The sequence below is a fragment of the Saccopteryx bilineata genome, chromosome 4 (genome assembly GCF_036850765.1).
Source record: "Saccopteryx bilineata isolate mSacBil1 chromosome 4, mSacBil1_pri_phased_curated, whole genome shotgun sequence".
Classification (NCBI taxonomy): Eukaryota; Metazoa; Chordata; class Mammalia; order Chiroptera; family Emballonuridae; genus Saccopteryx; species Saccopteryx bilineata.
The window spans coordinates 103419360-103436630 of record NC_089493.1 but is presented as its reverse complement, the minus strand read 5'-3'; the positions used below and the strand labels follow the sequence as shown (position 1 = coordinate 103436630).

At 41.5% G+C, this 17271-nt stretch overlaps 1 protein-coding gene, 1 long non-coding RNA gene and 1 pseudogene across 3 annotated transcripts in view; 1 reads left to right on the top strand and 2 right to left on the bottom strand.

Annotated features, from left to right (window-relative positions):
- HEATR5A (HEAT repeat containing 5A) overlaps positions 1 to 16780 on the top strand; it is a 134084-nt gene extending 117304 nt beyond the window's left edge. For both annotated transcript variants that reach the window (XM_066277674.1, XM_066277673.1), the window contains 4 exons: positions 2619 to 2843; positions 11660 to 11814; positions 14178 to 14391; positions 14705 to 16780. In XM_066277674.1, the coding sequence (XP_066133771.1) occupies positions 2619 to 2843; positions 11660 to 11814; positions 14178 to 14391; positions 14705 to 15012 (902 nt within the window). In that variant the 3' untranslated portion in view covers positions 15013 to 16780. The remainder of the gene's footprint in view (positions 1 to 2618; positions 2844 to 11659; positions 11815 to 14177; positions 14392 to 14704) is intronic.
- LOC136336196 (uncharacterized) overlaps positions 1 to 17271 on the bottom strand; it is a 35659-nt gene that overhangs the window by 4953 nt on the left and 13435 nt on the right. The window lies entirely within an intron of this gene.
- Positions 838 to 1414, bottom strand: LOC136334938 (pancreatic progenitor cell differentiation and proliferation factor pseudogene; annotated as a pseudogene).

Genomic DNA, 17271 nt, shown 5'->3' with positions numbered 1-17271 from the left:
AATGGTAAGACAGCATGAACTACAGATATGCTTTTTTATGGTTGACAGTATTTTTAACTGATCAGTGGAAGTTATTCATCCTTGGGCATTTTCTTAGTATACAGTATGTAATGGACTTTCCCTATGGCAGCAGTGACAGAAGTTTGTCCTCATACCCAGTTCTATTTAGAATCAAGTTCATACTCTCAGTCCTTAGCATGTTAAGGCTCCCCACAGAGCTCTGCTGAGTCACTACTTCTTTGATTCCTTTCGTGTAAATTTTAAACCCACAAGCCTTCATGCTCATTCTTGTTCTGTGCTATTGTTCTTGGTGTTACTTGATTTGGAGTGACCCCATCCCTTCTATTTAAATTTTTGCCTTCCTTTGAGGTTCAGTACTAGGCCTACCTCATCTGTGAGGCTTTCCTATATATATTCAATAAATATGTGTGTGTGTGTGTGTGTGTGTGTTGCTTCCATATGTAGATATATAGTTTTTATGTGTCATATTGAGGCATTATATGTAATTGATGATTATACATAAAGATAAGTTGCTTTTATACACAGAGAAGTGTCTTTTTTTTCTTTTTTTTTTTTTGCTGGCTGCTCCTTTATTTTCAATGTGGTGCAAGGCGCACGGTTATGGGTGTCAGGAAGGCTCGCATGTGGCTTGGGTAGAAAAGAGCTGGACTCCCTCAATTTCCTTTTTGGTATTTTGCTGTTTTGATAAAAGAAAAAAAAGAACCCAACTGCTTCTGCTTGCTGCAGCCTGCCCAGTCTATGGGGTGGAGTGGGGGGGGACAGGGAGAGAGGAGGGGTGGTGCTTGCTGCAGCCTGCCCAGTCTATGGGGTGGGATGGGGTGAGGAGGGGGACAGGGAGAGAGGGTGTTAGTGGGGGCTCAAAAAGCCTAGCGCCTCTGCAAGTCTGGTGGCTGGTGGTGGCCACTCGGGATGGGGCCCAGCGTTGGCTTTGCCAGGCTGGCCACCAGTCTGCTTCCTTGTGGCTTCCCGAGCCAGGTCACAGGTGATCATGCTGATGGAGGCCTGGGGAGATTCCGAGTGTTCTGGGGACTCCAACACGGGGGCCATGAACGGGAAAGTGGACTTCCCGAAAAAGAAGCTTGCCCACCAGTGACCTGGGTCCGCCTTGGGGAGACCAGGATGGTGGGGGATGGCTTCCCCAGGGTACTCAGCACTTCCACAAGAGCTGTTACTGGAAGTGGAACCCAGGCAGCACCAGTAGTAATCGTTGGTGGCCAGGAGGGAGCCACTGGAGGGCATGGCTGCCATGCTCTTGTTTGTGGACTGGTGGCAACCTCGGCGGCAGCCCCTCGTGGACCTCGGCGCGCAATCACAGGTGGCGGGAACGAGGGCACTAGGCCACGGAGCCCATTTGCAGAGGAGACTGCGGGAGGCCACTTCTCGACCAAGAAGCGTGGGGATCGAGAAGTGTCTTATTTCCAATGAAATCAGGGGTTTTTTGTTTTGGTTTTTTTTTTGTATTTTTCTGAAGTTGGAAACGGGGAGGCAGTCAGAAAGACTCCCGCATGCGCCCGACCGGGATATACCCGGCATGCCCATCTGGGGCATCTCTCTGCCGCAACCAGAGCCATTCTAGCACTTGAGGCAGAGGCCACAGAGCCATCCTCAGCGCCCAGGCCAACTTTGCTCCAATGGAGCCTTGGCTACGGGAGGGGAAGAGAGAGACAGAGAGGAAGTAGAGGGGGAAGAGTGGAGAAGTAGATGGGCGCTTCTTCTATGTGCCCTGGCCAGGAATCGAACCCGGGACTCCTGCACGCCAGGCCGACACTCTACCACTGAGCTAACCGGCCAGGGCCAAAATGTTTTATTATTTAGGAAATCTAGGACATAATAGGTACTCAGTACTTAAAACTTTTCAGTTCGTAAGCATATTTCTGCTTAAGTGTGTCCTGATAAATTTATATGCTGTCTTATTTTTAACATGACTTTAACCTTTAGTTTGAAATTATATTCCTTGCCCTTGCACACTATCTTACACCAAGAGTGACAGAAAAAGTTACCAGGGAGGATTAGGGATAAAAATATACCCATTTTGTTAAGTAGCCTCTGGGAAAATTAAACCGACCATTTTAGCTTTAGTCTCTTTCATTTTAAACATAACTGATGTTTTGCCTGACCAGGCGGTATAGCAATAAATAGAGCGTCAGACTGGGATGCAGAGGACCCAGGTTCAAAACCCTTAGGTCGCCAGCTTGAGTGTGGGGTTGCTGGCTTGATCCCAAAGGTCGCTGGCTAGAAGCCCAAGGTTACTGGCTTGAGCAAGGGTTACTCACTCTGCTATAGTCCCCCGGTCAAGCCACACATGAGAAAGCAATCAATGAATAAGCCAATAAGTGAACAACTAAGGTGCTGAAACAAAGAATGGATGCTTCTCATCTCTCTCCCTTCCTGTCTCTATCTGTCCCTCTCTTTGACTCACTCTATCTCTGTCAAAAATAAATAAGTAAATAAATAAACATAACTGACTTTTGAACTCTGTAGTGGCCATGAAAACTTTAGTATTTTGTACTGAGTGGATTGCTACAAGTTCCTTAAAAAAGTTTAATTTAAAATTAATTAAAACATGTATTTTACCATAGGTTATGTATATCTTACAGGAAGCATCTCAGTCCTCCCTACAATATTGTACCTCACGATTGGAGTCCTCAGAGAAACTGCTGTACGACTGCCTGGGGGCCAGTTATCTTCAACAGTTGCAGCTTCCCTGCAGGCGCTGAGAGGAATATTATCTTCTCCCATGGCCAGAGCGGAAAAGAGCCAAACTGCCTGGACTGACCTTCTCCGTAGTGCTTTAACAACTATTCTCGACTGTTGGGATCCAGGTATTTCAGCTCCTTGGAAGCAGTTGTTCAGTTTTTTTTTAAAAAAGCAGTTTTTTGAGAATAAGCTATTTACTTGGTCATGTTTGGTAGTCTCACCTAAAAGAGACCATATTTACTATGTACGTGGTTGGAGAATGTAAGTAGATAGAAACATCTATGTTCTCATTTTAGTATCTTAATCTGTAATGGCAAGTAAATGACCGGCAGCCTGTGTATTAGGTTGACAGTGGGAAACCTTTCAGATGTAATATCATGTTAATTTAAAATATTGTATGATCCATGACAACTGACAACTTTTTAATATGCATAGTATACTGAAAAGTGTATGAGCTATGCATTATAAATACAAAATAAGACCAATCTGGTTCATATCCTTACAGCTTACTAGCTAACTAACTAGCCACATTACCCAACTTCTGTGAGCTTTAGTTTCATCATTTATAAAATAAGGATATTATGTTGCAGGAAATTGTTAGAGCAGTAACATAATACATGAGAAGCATCTTGCTTATTATATGGCATATATCAATAAATGATAACTAGTATTATGTTCAGTACCCACTAAAACTTGTTTACTTATGTAGTTTTTATTTTCAACATGTATAATGATTGTAAAAAGTCTTTAGATAAATTACAAATTATCCTCACTTTTCTTGTTCTAGTGGGAATAAATGTCACAATTCACCATATTCTATTTCATATGGTAAAAAGGTTTCAGCTGAATTTAGCATTTATTGATCACCTGTTTTATACCCAGAGTTTGGATTCTAGTGCATATAAATTGCTGTAGGGTATGATTAGTAACATAGCATTCTCCTTGAAGGCAACAGTAATATGTTAATTATCACGGGATTTCTAGTACAATAAAAAGAGACTAATTGGCAGAAAAAAATTAGAGTAATCAGTTCTGTTTGATTAAACCAGGCCTAGTGTCACAGGTAGGGTTCTCTGGAAACTTCTGCCAATGTGGAGTTTGGGGAGAAAGGGTTTCATTAAGGAACGAAATCTGTGAAGGGAATGGAGGGAAGCAATTTTGGGCAAAAGAAGTAATACTACACTGTAGGCCCCAGAAAACTTGGTGAACCTGAGCGCTCTGGAGATTGCCCATCAGAGTGTCCCACATCGGACAGAAGTGGCCTGGCTGTTTTCCTCAGATGTGGGCTTCCCCGCAGGATGTGATCTCAGTCAAGGCAACTCTGAGCTCAGGCCAACCCTGAGGCACTCACAGCTGACCACACTCCCCAGCGAAGGGAATGCAGGATTATACCTCTTGTCTGCCACAAGGGGCTTCTCAGAAGCATCAGTTTCTTAAAGAATTAGAGCATTCTCCAATAGGACATCGTAGATAGGGATTCAGGCCAAAAAAAAAAAAAATTAATTTATTGACTTTTCAGAGAGGAAGAGAGAGAAACATTGATTTGTTGTTCCACGTATTCATGCTGTCATTGGTCGATTCTTATATGTGCCCTGACCGAGGTTCGAACCCACAACCTCTTAGCATGTCAGGACAATGTTCTAACCAAGTGAGCTACCCAACCAGGGCCTGCAAGACACAAAATTTTTATTAAACTCTGGAGACCTAATTAGTAAAGTGCATTTTGGAACAGCAAATAGAGAAATGAGAGAATGTGGGTTTGAGGGGAAAGAGTAGGAGGGTAGTGATTGAGGATTAGTAGAAAAAGAGATGAGTTGGATGTTACTTAGAGCCAGATTCTGCAGGATTTGGCATGATCTGTAGTTTGGACTGCTTTTAATATGAGTGTGGAATTACTAAAAGATTTTCAGCAAAGTACAGTGATTTGCATTTCTAAAGAATCACTCTAACAGCAATATAGAAAGGAAAGCAAGATTGTGGAGATAAGATGGTAGCAGTAAGAGGAGCAGAATAATAAACCCTAAAATATTAAGTATGTACTAACAGAATTTACTGATAGTTTCGTTTCGAAGTTGAAAGGGTAGAGTAAGTGGAGTACTCATAGTACCATTAACAGAAATGCCAAAGAGCATTTTCAGAGGAATGTAGTGAAGTTAAGTTGAAATGCCTGTAGTATAATCAAGTGGGACAGACTATGTAGAAGTCTGGAGTTCAAGAATGAAGCCTGGACTAGAGATGATTTTAGATTACAAGTTTTGAGAGTTGTCAGTACAACCTATAGCATGGTTGAAATAACCCGATTGAGTATATGGAGCAAGATGGAAGGAGACTTAGAAGAGAATGCAGTCACAAAAGCCAAAACAAAAGTTTGAATGGCAAGAGTTTGCCAGCAGTGTAAAAGACGGTGCTTTGGTACAGATAAGAGGGAAGGAAGGGAAGGACCGGAGTGAAAGTCTCCTATTAACAGGAAGGAGAAGAAGCTGAAGGAAGTGTAGGGTCAAGGAATTTTTCATTTTTTAAGAAGAGACTAGTATGAGTTCGGGTGTATGGGAAAAAATAAGGTAGAGCCTGACCTGTGGTGGCGCAGTGGATAAAGCGTCGACCTGAAAATGCTGAAGTCACCGGTTCAAAACCCTGGGCTTGCCTGGTCAAGGCACATATGGGAGTTGATGCTTCCAGCTCCTCCCCCCCTTCTCTCTCTGTCTCTCCTCTCTCTCTCTCTCTCTCTCTCTCTCTCTCTCTCTCTTCCTCTCCTCTCTAAAATGAATGAATAAATACAAAATAATAAAAAAAAAAAGAAGGTAGAGATGAGATTGGAGTTGGAAATACTAGGGATGGAAACAACGTCCCTTTCCAGGCAGGACGAAATAACAGTCACTCTGAATTTTTTTTTTTTTTTTTCACAGAGAGTCAGGGACAGACAGGAACGGAGAGGTGAGAAGCACCAATCATTAGTTTTCGTTGCACATTGCAACACCTTAGTTGTTCATTGATTGCTTTCTCATATACGCCTTGACCGCGGGCCTTCAGCAGACCAAGTAACCCCTTGCTTGAGCCAGCGTCCTTGGGTCCAAGCTGGTGAATTTTTGCTCAAACCAGATGAGCCCACGCTCAAGTTGACGACTTCAGAGTCTCGAACCTGGGTCTTCCGCATCCCAGTCCAACGCTTTATTCACTGCGCCACCGCCCAATCAGGGCGGCCACTCTGAATTTTAAAGGATTAACCTCTGCCAATGAACGGAAGAAAAAAGATAAGGATAGAAATGCTGAGTCTAAATTTTTATGTTGAGAGTGATGATGAGCCTGGCCCTTTCATCATACACACACACATACACAGTTTAGGACCTTGAGAATTTAGGCCATCTACTGAGAAAAATGTAAGAAGCAGCTAATCATGACAGGAAAACCATTTGCTACATAACGAGTTTCCTCAAAACTTAAATGGCTTAAAACAACAAACATTTATTATCTGATTGTTAGGGGCCAAGGGATTCAGAGCAGTGTAGCTAGGTATTTCTGTCTCAGGGTTTCTCCTGAGGTAACTATTACGATTTTGGCCAGGACTGCAACCAGAGGCTCCATTTCCAAGATGACTCACTCAAGGCTGTTGGCAAGAGGCTTCACTTTCTCTCTGCCTGTTAGCAGGAGGCCCCACTTCCCTACCACACAGGGCTAATGCCAGGGGAACCTTATATCTATCCCAAATTACAGAGAATGGGCTATAATTGAAAAATAAAACTTAGAAAAAGACGAGGAATACAGTCATGTACTGCATGCTGCATTTCGGTCATTACAAACCATATATACAATGGTGGTTCTATAAGATTATAACTGATTATAAGCAAAAAAGCTTGTTTGCAATGTTAAAAGAAAAGGCTGGAGCACACTGATGTTGAATTTACTGCTAGCTCTGTGTGGTTTAAAACACAAGGAGGCTCACCCAGCATGCAGTTTACCAGAGGTTGGAGCCAGAAGTTGGCCAGGGATCTAGAGGAGCAGGCTGGGGAAAGGAGAATCTCCACCCACCCGCCATGCCTTGCACTCACAACTCATTTCCCTTCTTTCCATTGCTTCTTGTCTCTCCCATTCTTGTTCCTCTTACAAACTCATTTCCTTTTCCTCCGTTTTCTCTTTATCTTTCTTCCCAGACCCATTCCTCTCTCCCCCCTCCCTTTTGTTGTGTCTCCTCTCTAGCTTTTTTATTTTATTCAGTGAGAGGAAGGGAGGCAGAGACAGACTCCCACATGTGCCCTGACCAGAATCCACCCACCCGGCAAGCCCACTAGGGGGCAATGCTCCGCCCATCTGGGTGTCACTCCACTGCTCTTAGTGCCTGAGGCCAAGGCTATGGAGCCATCCTCAATGCCCAGGGCCAACTCACTCCAGTTGAGCCATGGCTGCAGGAGGGGAAGAGAGAGACAGAGAGAGAAGCATGAAGGGAAGGGATGGAGAAGCAGGTGGGTGCCTCTTCTGTGTGCCCTGACCAGGAATAGAACCTGGGACATCCACACACCAAGCCAAAGCTTACCACTAAGCCAACCAACCAGGGCTTCTCCAGCTTTCTCTCTCTGGGTCTCTGATCTCTGCTCTCCCCTTCTCTTCCTTCCCTTTCTCCCCTCCTCCTGGCCTTCTCCTGACATCTAATCTCCCTCCAAAGGTACCTCCCTCAACAGCTCTCTCCCTGATCCCCAGCGTGTATGAATATGCGTTCTCACTTGTACACACACAACTATCTTTTATCCTGTTGTTTTACTGTACCTTTTCTAGATTTGATACACAAATACTTACAGTTGTGTTACGGTTGCCTATAGTATTCAGCACTGTAGCATGCTATACTGGTTTGTAGGGTAGGAGCAGTTGGCTGTACCATCTAGCCTAGGTGTGTAGGAGGCTCCACCATCTAGGCTTGTGTAAGTGCACTCAGTGATGTTCACACAAGGATGAAATCTAATGCATTTTGCAGAACACACCCTTGTCCTTCAATAAGGCATGACTGTAAAGGTATTTGAGCAGGGTTGGGGAAATAAGGACATTTTAGAAGAAATGGGAAAAAGAATCCAGGACAGTTTTATTTTACTGAAAATAAAAGGACAATTTTATTAAACAGATTAGCTAAGTATGTTATAGTTTCAAGTTGATATAACTGACTGAAAGTAACTACTGCATGGGAAACAGGATAGCACCTGATTGATTACCAGTTTGCTCTCTGGAATCAAACTGTCTGCCTTACAGATTGTATGACTTGAGCAAATGACTGAATTTCTGTTTCTCAGTCTCACTCATAAAATTGTAGATATAAGAGTGCCTATCTCATGGCACCATTGTGAGAATTTAATGTTTAATATATGTGAAGTACTTAGAATTATGCTGTCACAATTTTAAATGTTGACCATGTACCTATTTTACCTTAAAATTATTCAAGTTATTTTTATAAAATAAACCTCACTCATCCATAAATTTTGCTTTTACTGTTACTGTGTCTCAAATCTCAGCTCAGTTATCAATATCCTCAGAGTCTTCTCTGACCACCCAGTATGGCAACTCCTGGACTTTTTTCTATTATTTTAATATGCTTATTATATTTATAGACCTTGTGACTAGCTGAATCTTAGTGCCAACGAGTGCTAGCACATTGTAAACTTTTTTAAACATTGTGGAATGAATGTTATCAAAATTTCTCCCCCCATATATTAAATATATACTTTATTTTCAAAAGTAACAATCCATTCTGTATTTTTGTTTGTTTTGTTTTTAGAGAGAGAGGAAGGGAAAGAGAGAATGATTTGTTATTCCACTTATTTTTGTATTCATTCATTGATTCTTTGATTTTTTTTTCCATTGATTGATTTTTTTATTTTATTTTTTTTTTTTTTGGTATTTTTTCTAAACTGGAAACGGGGAGAGACAGTCAGACAGACTCCTGCATGCGCCCGACCGGGATCCACCCGGCACGCCCACCAGGGGCGATGCTCTGCCCACCAGGGGGTGATGCTCTGCCCGACCAGAGCCACTCTAGCGCCTGGGGCAGAGGCCAAGGAGCCATCCCCAGCGCCCGGGCCATCTCCGCTCCAATGGAGCCTCGGCTGTGGGAGGGGAAGAGAGAGACAGAGACGAAGGAGGGGGAGGGTGGAGAAGCAAATGGGCGCTTCTCCTATGTGCCCTGGCCGGGAATCGAACCCGGGTCCCCCGCACGCCAGGCCGACACTCTACCGCTGAGCCAACCGGCCAGGGCCATTGATTGATTCTTATATGTGCCCTGACAGGATCGAACCCACAACCTTAGCATATCAGGACAGTGCTCTAACCAACTGAGATACCAGTCAGGGCACCAACCCATTCTCATACAAGTTAATGGGTTGAATTTGCCACTCTTTTCCAAATAATGATGTTTTTTACAGCAGCATCATTAAAATTATTTAATGAGAGTTTGACTTTGTAAAATGAATTCTATCAGCTCTGGCCAGATAGCTTAGTTGAGCATCATTCTGACACACAAAGGTTTCAAGTTCAATCCACGGTCAGGGCACATACAAGAATCAAACAGTGAATACATAAATAAGTAATTGGTGGTGAAGTGAAACAAAAGTTGTGCCTTTTGGAATATTGATTTTTAAGTTGATTATTAAGAGACAAATTACCTGCCCTGGCCAGATAGCTCAGTTGGTTACAGCATTGTTCCAAAGCACAAAGGTTGCTGGTTCGATTCCTGGTCAGGGCACATACAGGATCAGATCGACATATCTCTCTCTCTCTCTCTCTTTTTTCTCTCTCTTTCTCTCCCTCATCCTGTCCCCCTTTCCACTCTCACTAAAATCAATAAATTTAAGGTCTGACCTGTGGTAGCGCAGTGGATAAAGCATCAACCTGGAATGCTGAGGTCACCAGTTTGAAACCCTGCAAATTGTCTGGTCAAGGCACATATGGGAGTTGATGCTTCCTGCTCCTCCCCCCTTTCTCCCTCCCTCCCTCTCTCTCTCTCTCTCTCTCTTTCTCCTTTCTAAAATGAACAAAAAAAATTTTTTAATAAATTTTTTGTAATTGTTTTTATTTTAAAGAAAAACAAATTACCTATGAATGGATCATTCTCGCTTTTGAAATCTAAGATCCCATCCCCCTCTTTCTCCTTTGTCAAAAATGTCATATGTACTCAGTTTTGTCTCAGTGTCTACTTTTTAGCCCCCAACAGTGGTCTGTGCAGGTATTTTCAGGTTTTCTCTACTATTAAAAAATGGTGGCCTGACCTGTGGTGGCGCAGTGGATAAAGCATCAACCTGGAATGCTGAGGTCGCCAGTTCAAAACCCTGGGCTTGCCTGGTTAAGGCACATATGGGAGTTGATGCTTCCTGCTCCTCCCCCCTCCACTCTCTTTCTTTCTCTCTCTCTCTCTCTCTCCTCTCTATAAAAATGAATAAATAAAATCTTTAAAAAAAAAAAGGTATAACCTGACCTGTGGTGGTGCAATGGATTAAAGCATCAACCTGGAATGTGGAATGCTGAGGTTGCCGGTTCGAAACCCTGGGCTTGCCTGGTCAAGGCACATATGGGAGTTGATGCTTCCTCCTCCTCTCTCTCTCTCTCTCTCTCTATCTATCTCTATCTCTATCTCTATCTCTCTATCTCCTCTATAAAAATGGAATAAAGTCTTTTTTAAAAATGGTATATATAGCAAAGTACTAAGGTATCTTCACTTGACACATGTCTTATCAAAATGTAAATACATTAGCCCTGGCCAGTTAGCTCAGTTGGTTAGAGTGCTGCCCTGAAACACCAAGGTTGTGGGTTCAATCCGCAGTCAGGGCACACACGGGAAGCCACCCATGAATGCATAATTAAGTGGAACAACAAATGAATGTTTGCTTCTGTCTCTCTGTCCCCCCTTCCTCTCTCTTTCTCTTTAAAATCAATAAATTAAATATTTTTTTAATTATTAAAATATAAAACTTTAAACTTAACAAATAAAAAACAAGTACTTTTGGCCTGACCAGGCAGTGGCGCAGTAGATAGAGCGTCGGACTGGGGTGCCGAGGACCCAGGTTTGAGACCCCGAGGTCGCCAGCTTGAGCACAGGCTCATCTGGTTTGAGCAAAGCTCACCAGCTTGGACCCAAGGTTGATGGCTCGAGCAAGGGGTTACTCGGTCTGCTATAGCCCCATGGTGAAGGCACATATGAGAAAGTAATGAATGAACAACTAAGGTGTCGCAAGGCGCAATGAAAAGCTAATGATTAATGCTTCTCATCTCTCTGTTCCTGTCTGTCTGTCCCTGTCTATCCCTCTCTCTGACTCTCTGTCTCGGGGGGGGGGGGGGGGGGGGGGACAAGTACTTTTGTATTGCTTCACAATAAAAATAGTAATACAATGGCTAATACACCTTGAATATTACATATAACATGTTATTCTACTGCTTTACATGGATTAACTCATTTAACAAGTACTGCTGTTACTCCCAATTTACCAATGAGAAAGATGAAGACAAGGTTAGATGTTCAAGATCACAGTAAATGTATATTCCTAGTAAATATGTATGTACTGATGTCTTTACCTGTGAAGATTATAATTATATTGATAATTCTTAGCTCTAGGATTACTTATAACAGAGGTCTCCAAACTTTTTACACAGGGGTCCAGTTCACTGTCCCTCAGACCATTGGAGGGCTGCCAAATACAGTGGTCCTCTCACTGGCCACCAATGAAAGAGGTGCCCCTTCCAGAAATGCAGTGGGGGCTGGATAAATGGCCTCAGGGGGCCGCAGTTTGGGGACGCCTGACTTATAATGTACATTTTTAAACCTACAACATTTGCCAGGCATCTTAAAGTCAATCAGTGTTTACTATCTATAACTGTTGTATGCACAAAAGAAATTATTATCACCAAACTAGAGACAGCTTCACAAGTATGGAAGTATTAGGATCTGTCTCTCATAGCTCATTTTTCTCTTTAGTGGATGGAACACACCAAGAACTTGATGAAGTCAGTCTACTGACCGCTATCACAGTATTTATTTTGTCTACCAGTCCAGAAGTAACAATCATCCCATGCCTTCAAAAGCGCTGTATTGAGAAATTTAAGGTTACTCTTGAGATTAAAGATCCTATGGTAAGTGTCTTTAGTAGAGAGATGTTTGTAATAGGAATGTGTTCAGACTTTTGCAAAACTATTCTTTGTGATTTTTGTTGGTTCTAACAAGAAGAAATAGACTAAGATATTATTATTATTGTTGAAGATTTTAGAGAGAGAGAGAACCATTTATCTATTGTTACACTTAGCTCTACTTAGTTGCACATTCATCGGTTGCTTCCCCCAGGTGCCCTGACGAGGGATTGAATCCTCAACCTTGGTTTTTCAGGACAGCACTCTGGCCGATCTAACCAGCCAGCACCTATTTTGGGGGTCACAAAGTCAAATAATAATGATCTTATATTTATACTTTGGCTCTGAGGGTAGAACATAGTTGGAGAAAGATGAAGAAAATATTTTTTAAAAAATTAAATTTGAAATTGGAGCATCTTAAAATTGATACTGCTCTGGAATTTTTCAAGGGACATTTAGTAATTATACATTGTAGCTTATAGTGCAGGGGTCGGGAACCTATGGCTTGCGAGCCAGATGTGGCTCTTTTGATGGCTGCATCTGACTCATAGACAAATCTTTAATAAAAAAAAATAATGTTAAAATATAAAACATTCTTATGTATTATAATCCATTCATTTCCTACTGCTCATGTTCATGGTTGCGGGTGGCTGGAGCCAATCACAGCTGTCCTCCGGGACAACACCAAATTTTTATTGGATAATGCATAACATACACGGATTGTTGTATGGCTCTCACAGAATTACACTTTAAAATATGTGGCGTTGTGGCGTTTAAGGCTCTCTCAGCCAAAAAGGTTCTCAACCCCTGTTATAGTGGGTTTCCTTTAAAAAATAAATAATTAAATTAGAAACAGAAAAAAAAAAAATAAGACTCCAGCACATGCATAGTATACGATCATGAAATAATGGAACCCATTCCAAAGACAGTGCACACAAGTTGATTTCATTACTCTGTGGTCCCTTCCTTTGCTGAATTAATTTTCTATTTATTTGTTTGTTTGTTTATGACAGGGGTGGGACAGAAGGACAGGAAGGGAGATAAAGATGAGAAGCATCAGTTCTTTGTTGCAGCACCTTTGTTGTTCATTGACTGCTTTCTCATAAGTGCTTTGAAGGGGGGGGGGGTAGGGGCTACAGCAGAGCAAGTGAGCCCTTGGCTTAAGCCAGCGACCTTTGGGCTCAAGCCAGTGACCATGGAATCATGTCTATGATCCTATGCTCAAGCCGGATGTGCCCGCACACTCAAGCCTGTGACCTCAGTGTTTCAAACCTGGGTCTTCCACATCCCAATTCAACACTCTAGCCACTGCACCCCACCTGGTCAGTCTAATTTCCTCTTCCTTTATGTGCAACAAAATGAGTTTGTAGCACATGATCACAAATACTGTGACTTCTAAAATACAAGAACCAGATTTTTTTTCTCAGAAAATTAATCATTCAAATACCATCACAATGTATTGAGTAAGGGATGACTTACGTACCATAAGTCCTCACTTAACATTGTTGATAGGTTCTGCAGCTATAAGTAAAATGACATATAAGGAAACCAATTTACCACAGAATAATTGATACAAAATGAGAGTTAAGTTTCTGAGGTATCTCATCAGTGTTATAACAAAAGGCATTATTTCAGGACCTGCTGTATTTGAAGAATAGTCATCTCCTTTTCTTCTGTTCTGTTTGTTGCCTACAGCCTTGCAGGAGCTTCAGGCAGCAGTCTCAGAATGGTGGCTCTGTGATGACACATCATTAATATGGTCCACACATGGTTCCTTAAGACCATGACATCTGAATTTTAAATGTGTGTGATTCTTGTCTAAAACATTTTCTGAAGTCTCCGAAAATATTTTTCAAATTTAGGTGTTTTTGGTTTATTTTTGGTATTAGATTATAGAGGGGCACACGAGGGGAAAATGGAAACTAGAGAAAAGAACAAAAACTAATCATACAAGCCCTGGCCGGTAGCTCGGTTGATTAGAGCGTTGTCCTTACATGCCAACGTTGTGAGTTCAGTCTCTGCTCAGGACATATACAAGACTCAACCAATGGATGTATAAATAAGTGACAACAAATCAGTGTTTCTCTCTCTCTCTTCTTTCCCCCATCCTCTCTATCTCTGAAAATTAGTTTAGGGAAAAAAACAACGAACCATGCAACAGAAAAGGCACTTACCCTTTCCTAGCATGCCTGTGTTCCCTGTCCAGTGTCTCGCCACTGATGTTAGCATGCATGTTTGAATACTTGTTATCACTTGGACTTCCAAAATTAAAGAAAATTTAGAAATAAAATTAAATGCCTTTTTAGGGACTTTTAAAATTTACTTTTTTAAATTTACAGTTCATACTTTTTTGTCTCTTACCTAATTAGGTTCAAATCAAGACCTATCAGCTCCTGCTTTCCATTTTTCAGTATCCGAATCCAGCTGTTTCCTACCCTTACATTTACTGTTTAGTATCCTTTATCATGGCAAAGCTACAGGACATAGGCAAGAAAAAACCCGAAGACACTACTGAGCTTCAGATCTTTCAGGAAGGCATAAAGGTCTTGGGAGCACTGGTGGCCATTGCTGAGGAGCAGCACCGTAAGTGTCAGCGCGAACTTCATACTGCAGCAGAATCTGTCCCAAATCAGAAACTTAATGTTATATGAAGTGTGAAATGTTCAGATATTTTTAAATGAATACATTTTAAAGATGTAATAATAGTCAATATTATATTCACAGGCAGGCAGTATTATGTTAATCCCAAGTAGTATTAATTTGGGAGAAGACCTAGGAAAATTTTGTTTCCCCTTAAGTGGGGAATTATGTGTGCAGATCTAGTGTGTTTGCTGCTCAGTGTAATAAACATTGCTGTCCCTGAGCCTAGGGCTCACTTCATCTGTTTACTTTCCAGGCTCCCAGCTGGTGGCCGGCCTTCTGCCCGTCCTCATTTCCTTCCTTTTGGATGAGAATGCTCTGGGTTCAGCAACTGCCATAATGAGAAATTTACATGACTTCGTTCTGCAGACTCTCATGCAGATTGGGCCTCAGTACTCATCCGTGTTTAAGAGTGTGATGGCTGCTTCCCCGGCCCTGAGAACACGCCTCGAGGCTGCTATCAAGGGCAATCAGGAAAGTGTCATAGTTGGGACGCCAACATCTAAACATACTAAGCACCTGGGAAAGAATTCCAGCATCCAGTTAAAGACCAGTTTCCTGTGATGTTGCTTTTTCTTTAGACTGATAAGCACCTTAATATGCTATTTGTTTATTTCCTTTCTTTGGGGACAAAAGTGACATTTTAGACAAGTCCACTTGGATGTCTGGTTGATTGTTTTAATTTAAATAACTGACTTTTCAAAGTAAGAGCAAACTTAACATTTTTGTGGGGTTTCTTTTCATTTAATAAAACAACCAAGGTCTATCAGATTTCTAACCAGGAATTTCCAGACAGTGCTAAAGCAGTGGCTCTCGGCCCCGGTCCACCGACAGCAGCTGAAGACCTGACCCTTCTAAACAGGCCACTGCTTTAAAAAGGAAATAGCTTTTTCTGACACTCCACACAAGCATGATATATTTAATATATGAAGACAGATTTAACTCTGTTGTAAATTATCTGCATATACATTGTATCCCAATTGGAAACTTAAAATTCTGCCTTATTCAGCAATTGTATTAAACTTTCTTGGATTTCTCAAACATAAATAATTGGAAAACTGTAGAGCCAGCAGTCTCAGCCGTAGCAGCCATGCACATACAGGTTCTCATTAGATTCGGGCAGATGGTAAAGAAACAGTGGAGCCAAAAAATGGTGGGTCATTCCTTTATTAGAGTCTGGCACCAGCCAACAAAGAAACACACAGGGCTTCCAGAGCCACTGACACATTCTCCAGTTCCACAACCAGGAGAATCTTCTCCGGTTTCTCCTAGAAGCAAAGCCTCCCCAGTCTCAGCGGAGCTCCCAAAGCCCCTCAGCTCTGGTTCCCCATCTGCACACCTTCTCCTTCCCTGCACAAACTGGCTTCTTCAGCACCCTGCATTCTCTCCTCTCTCACTCTGCAAACATGGCTTCTTTCTGCCTTTTCTCCTCCTGTTCAAAACATTCTGGCCAAAAACCTCTCCTCCAGCAAACATTAGCAAGACAATGGCCCTCCCCAAGCAGAAAGGTAATTTGCAATTTCACAGATCACCTACCTGGCGCTGCCCAGCACCATTTTTTAACACTAAAAGTGAGCAAACTCAAAAAATACAAATTTTACAAACTCATTTGCCCAACAAAACTATTAGGAAGCTTGGTTTAGAATCAGGCAATATGTAATTCTACAAATTAATTACAGCTTTACAATGTGACTTAAGACTTGGTGTCTATAAATATGAGTTTTTACCATCTTTTGATTTTGTTTGCATTGGATTCAGAAAATACAAGTTTTACTCATTTTCAATAAAATAGGACAACTTCAGTTTTTCAAGTGGATTTTCTGTTACCTCTGTTTCTAACAATTTTGTTCATTATCATTTGTGGCAAACATTCATACCAATCAGTTTAATATAGATCCATATCTAGATCAACTATGGGTTTATATAAATGTCAAGTCTAGTTCAGCAAATTTAGATCATCAGTGAATACAAGTATGTTTTTTTTAACAAAAACATTTTAATATAGAAAAATTAATGATAAAGGCATATTTGTTGAAAAATATTTTTTTAATTGTTGGTGATCATTGACTTCCTGCTTCAGTATTATTATACTCTGAATCAAGCACTATGTCAAAACAAAGCATTTCCCAGTTAAATATTAAAAGCCAGGGGACAGGGACATGTTCGGAATTGAGAAAACACTTTGAGTCAAGCAAGAGCAATGTGATATACTCTATTTTATTATATTTGTACGTAAATACTCGTGTAAATTGTTCAGAATGAAAACATTTGACAAATTCTAGCACTACAATCAGTTCTTATAATTTACATAAATAAAAGCTAATTTTCTTTATTCTTGTATTGAAATTATTTACCCACAAAAGAAGACTGGTTAATCTCCCTTCTCTGTAAGTTAGCCTTTTTTCTCAAAGGAGCCCTTTGGAGCATTTTTTGCAGTGGTTTGCATCCTGTCTTCCTGACTGCCTCTAGGAATTGGGGTGTATACTTACTGTAAGCTTCACCTGAAGGTCTTTCCCTCCTTTGTCCTATCTGGCAGGCTCCCAACCACTTTACGCCTGGTTAAAATGTCTCCATGTCTCCTCCTCCCCTTGGTAATTCCTTTAACTTTTTTTTTTTTTTACAGAGACAGAGAGTCAGAGAGAGGGATAGATAGGGACAGACAGACAGGAACGGAGAGAGATGAGAAGCATCAATCATCAGTTTTTTTCGTTGCAACACCTTAGTTGTTCATTGATTGCTTTCTCATATGTGCCTTGACTGTGGGCCTTCAGCAGACCGAGTAACCCCTTGCTCAAGACAGCGACCTTGGGTCCAAGCTGGTGA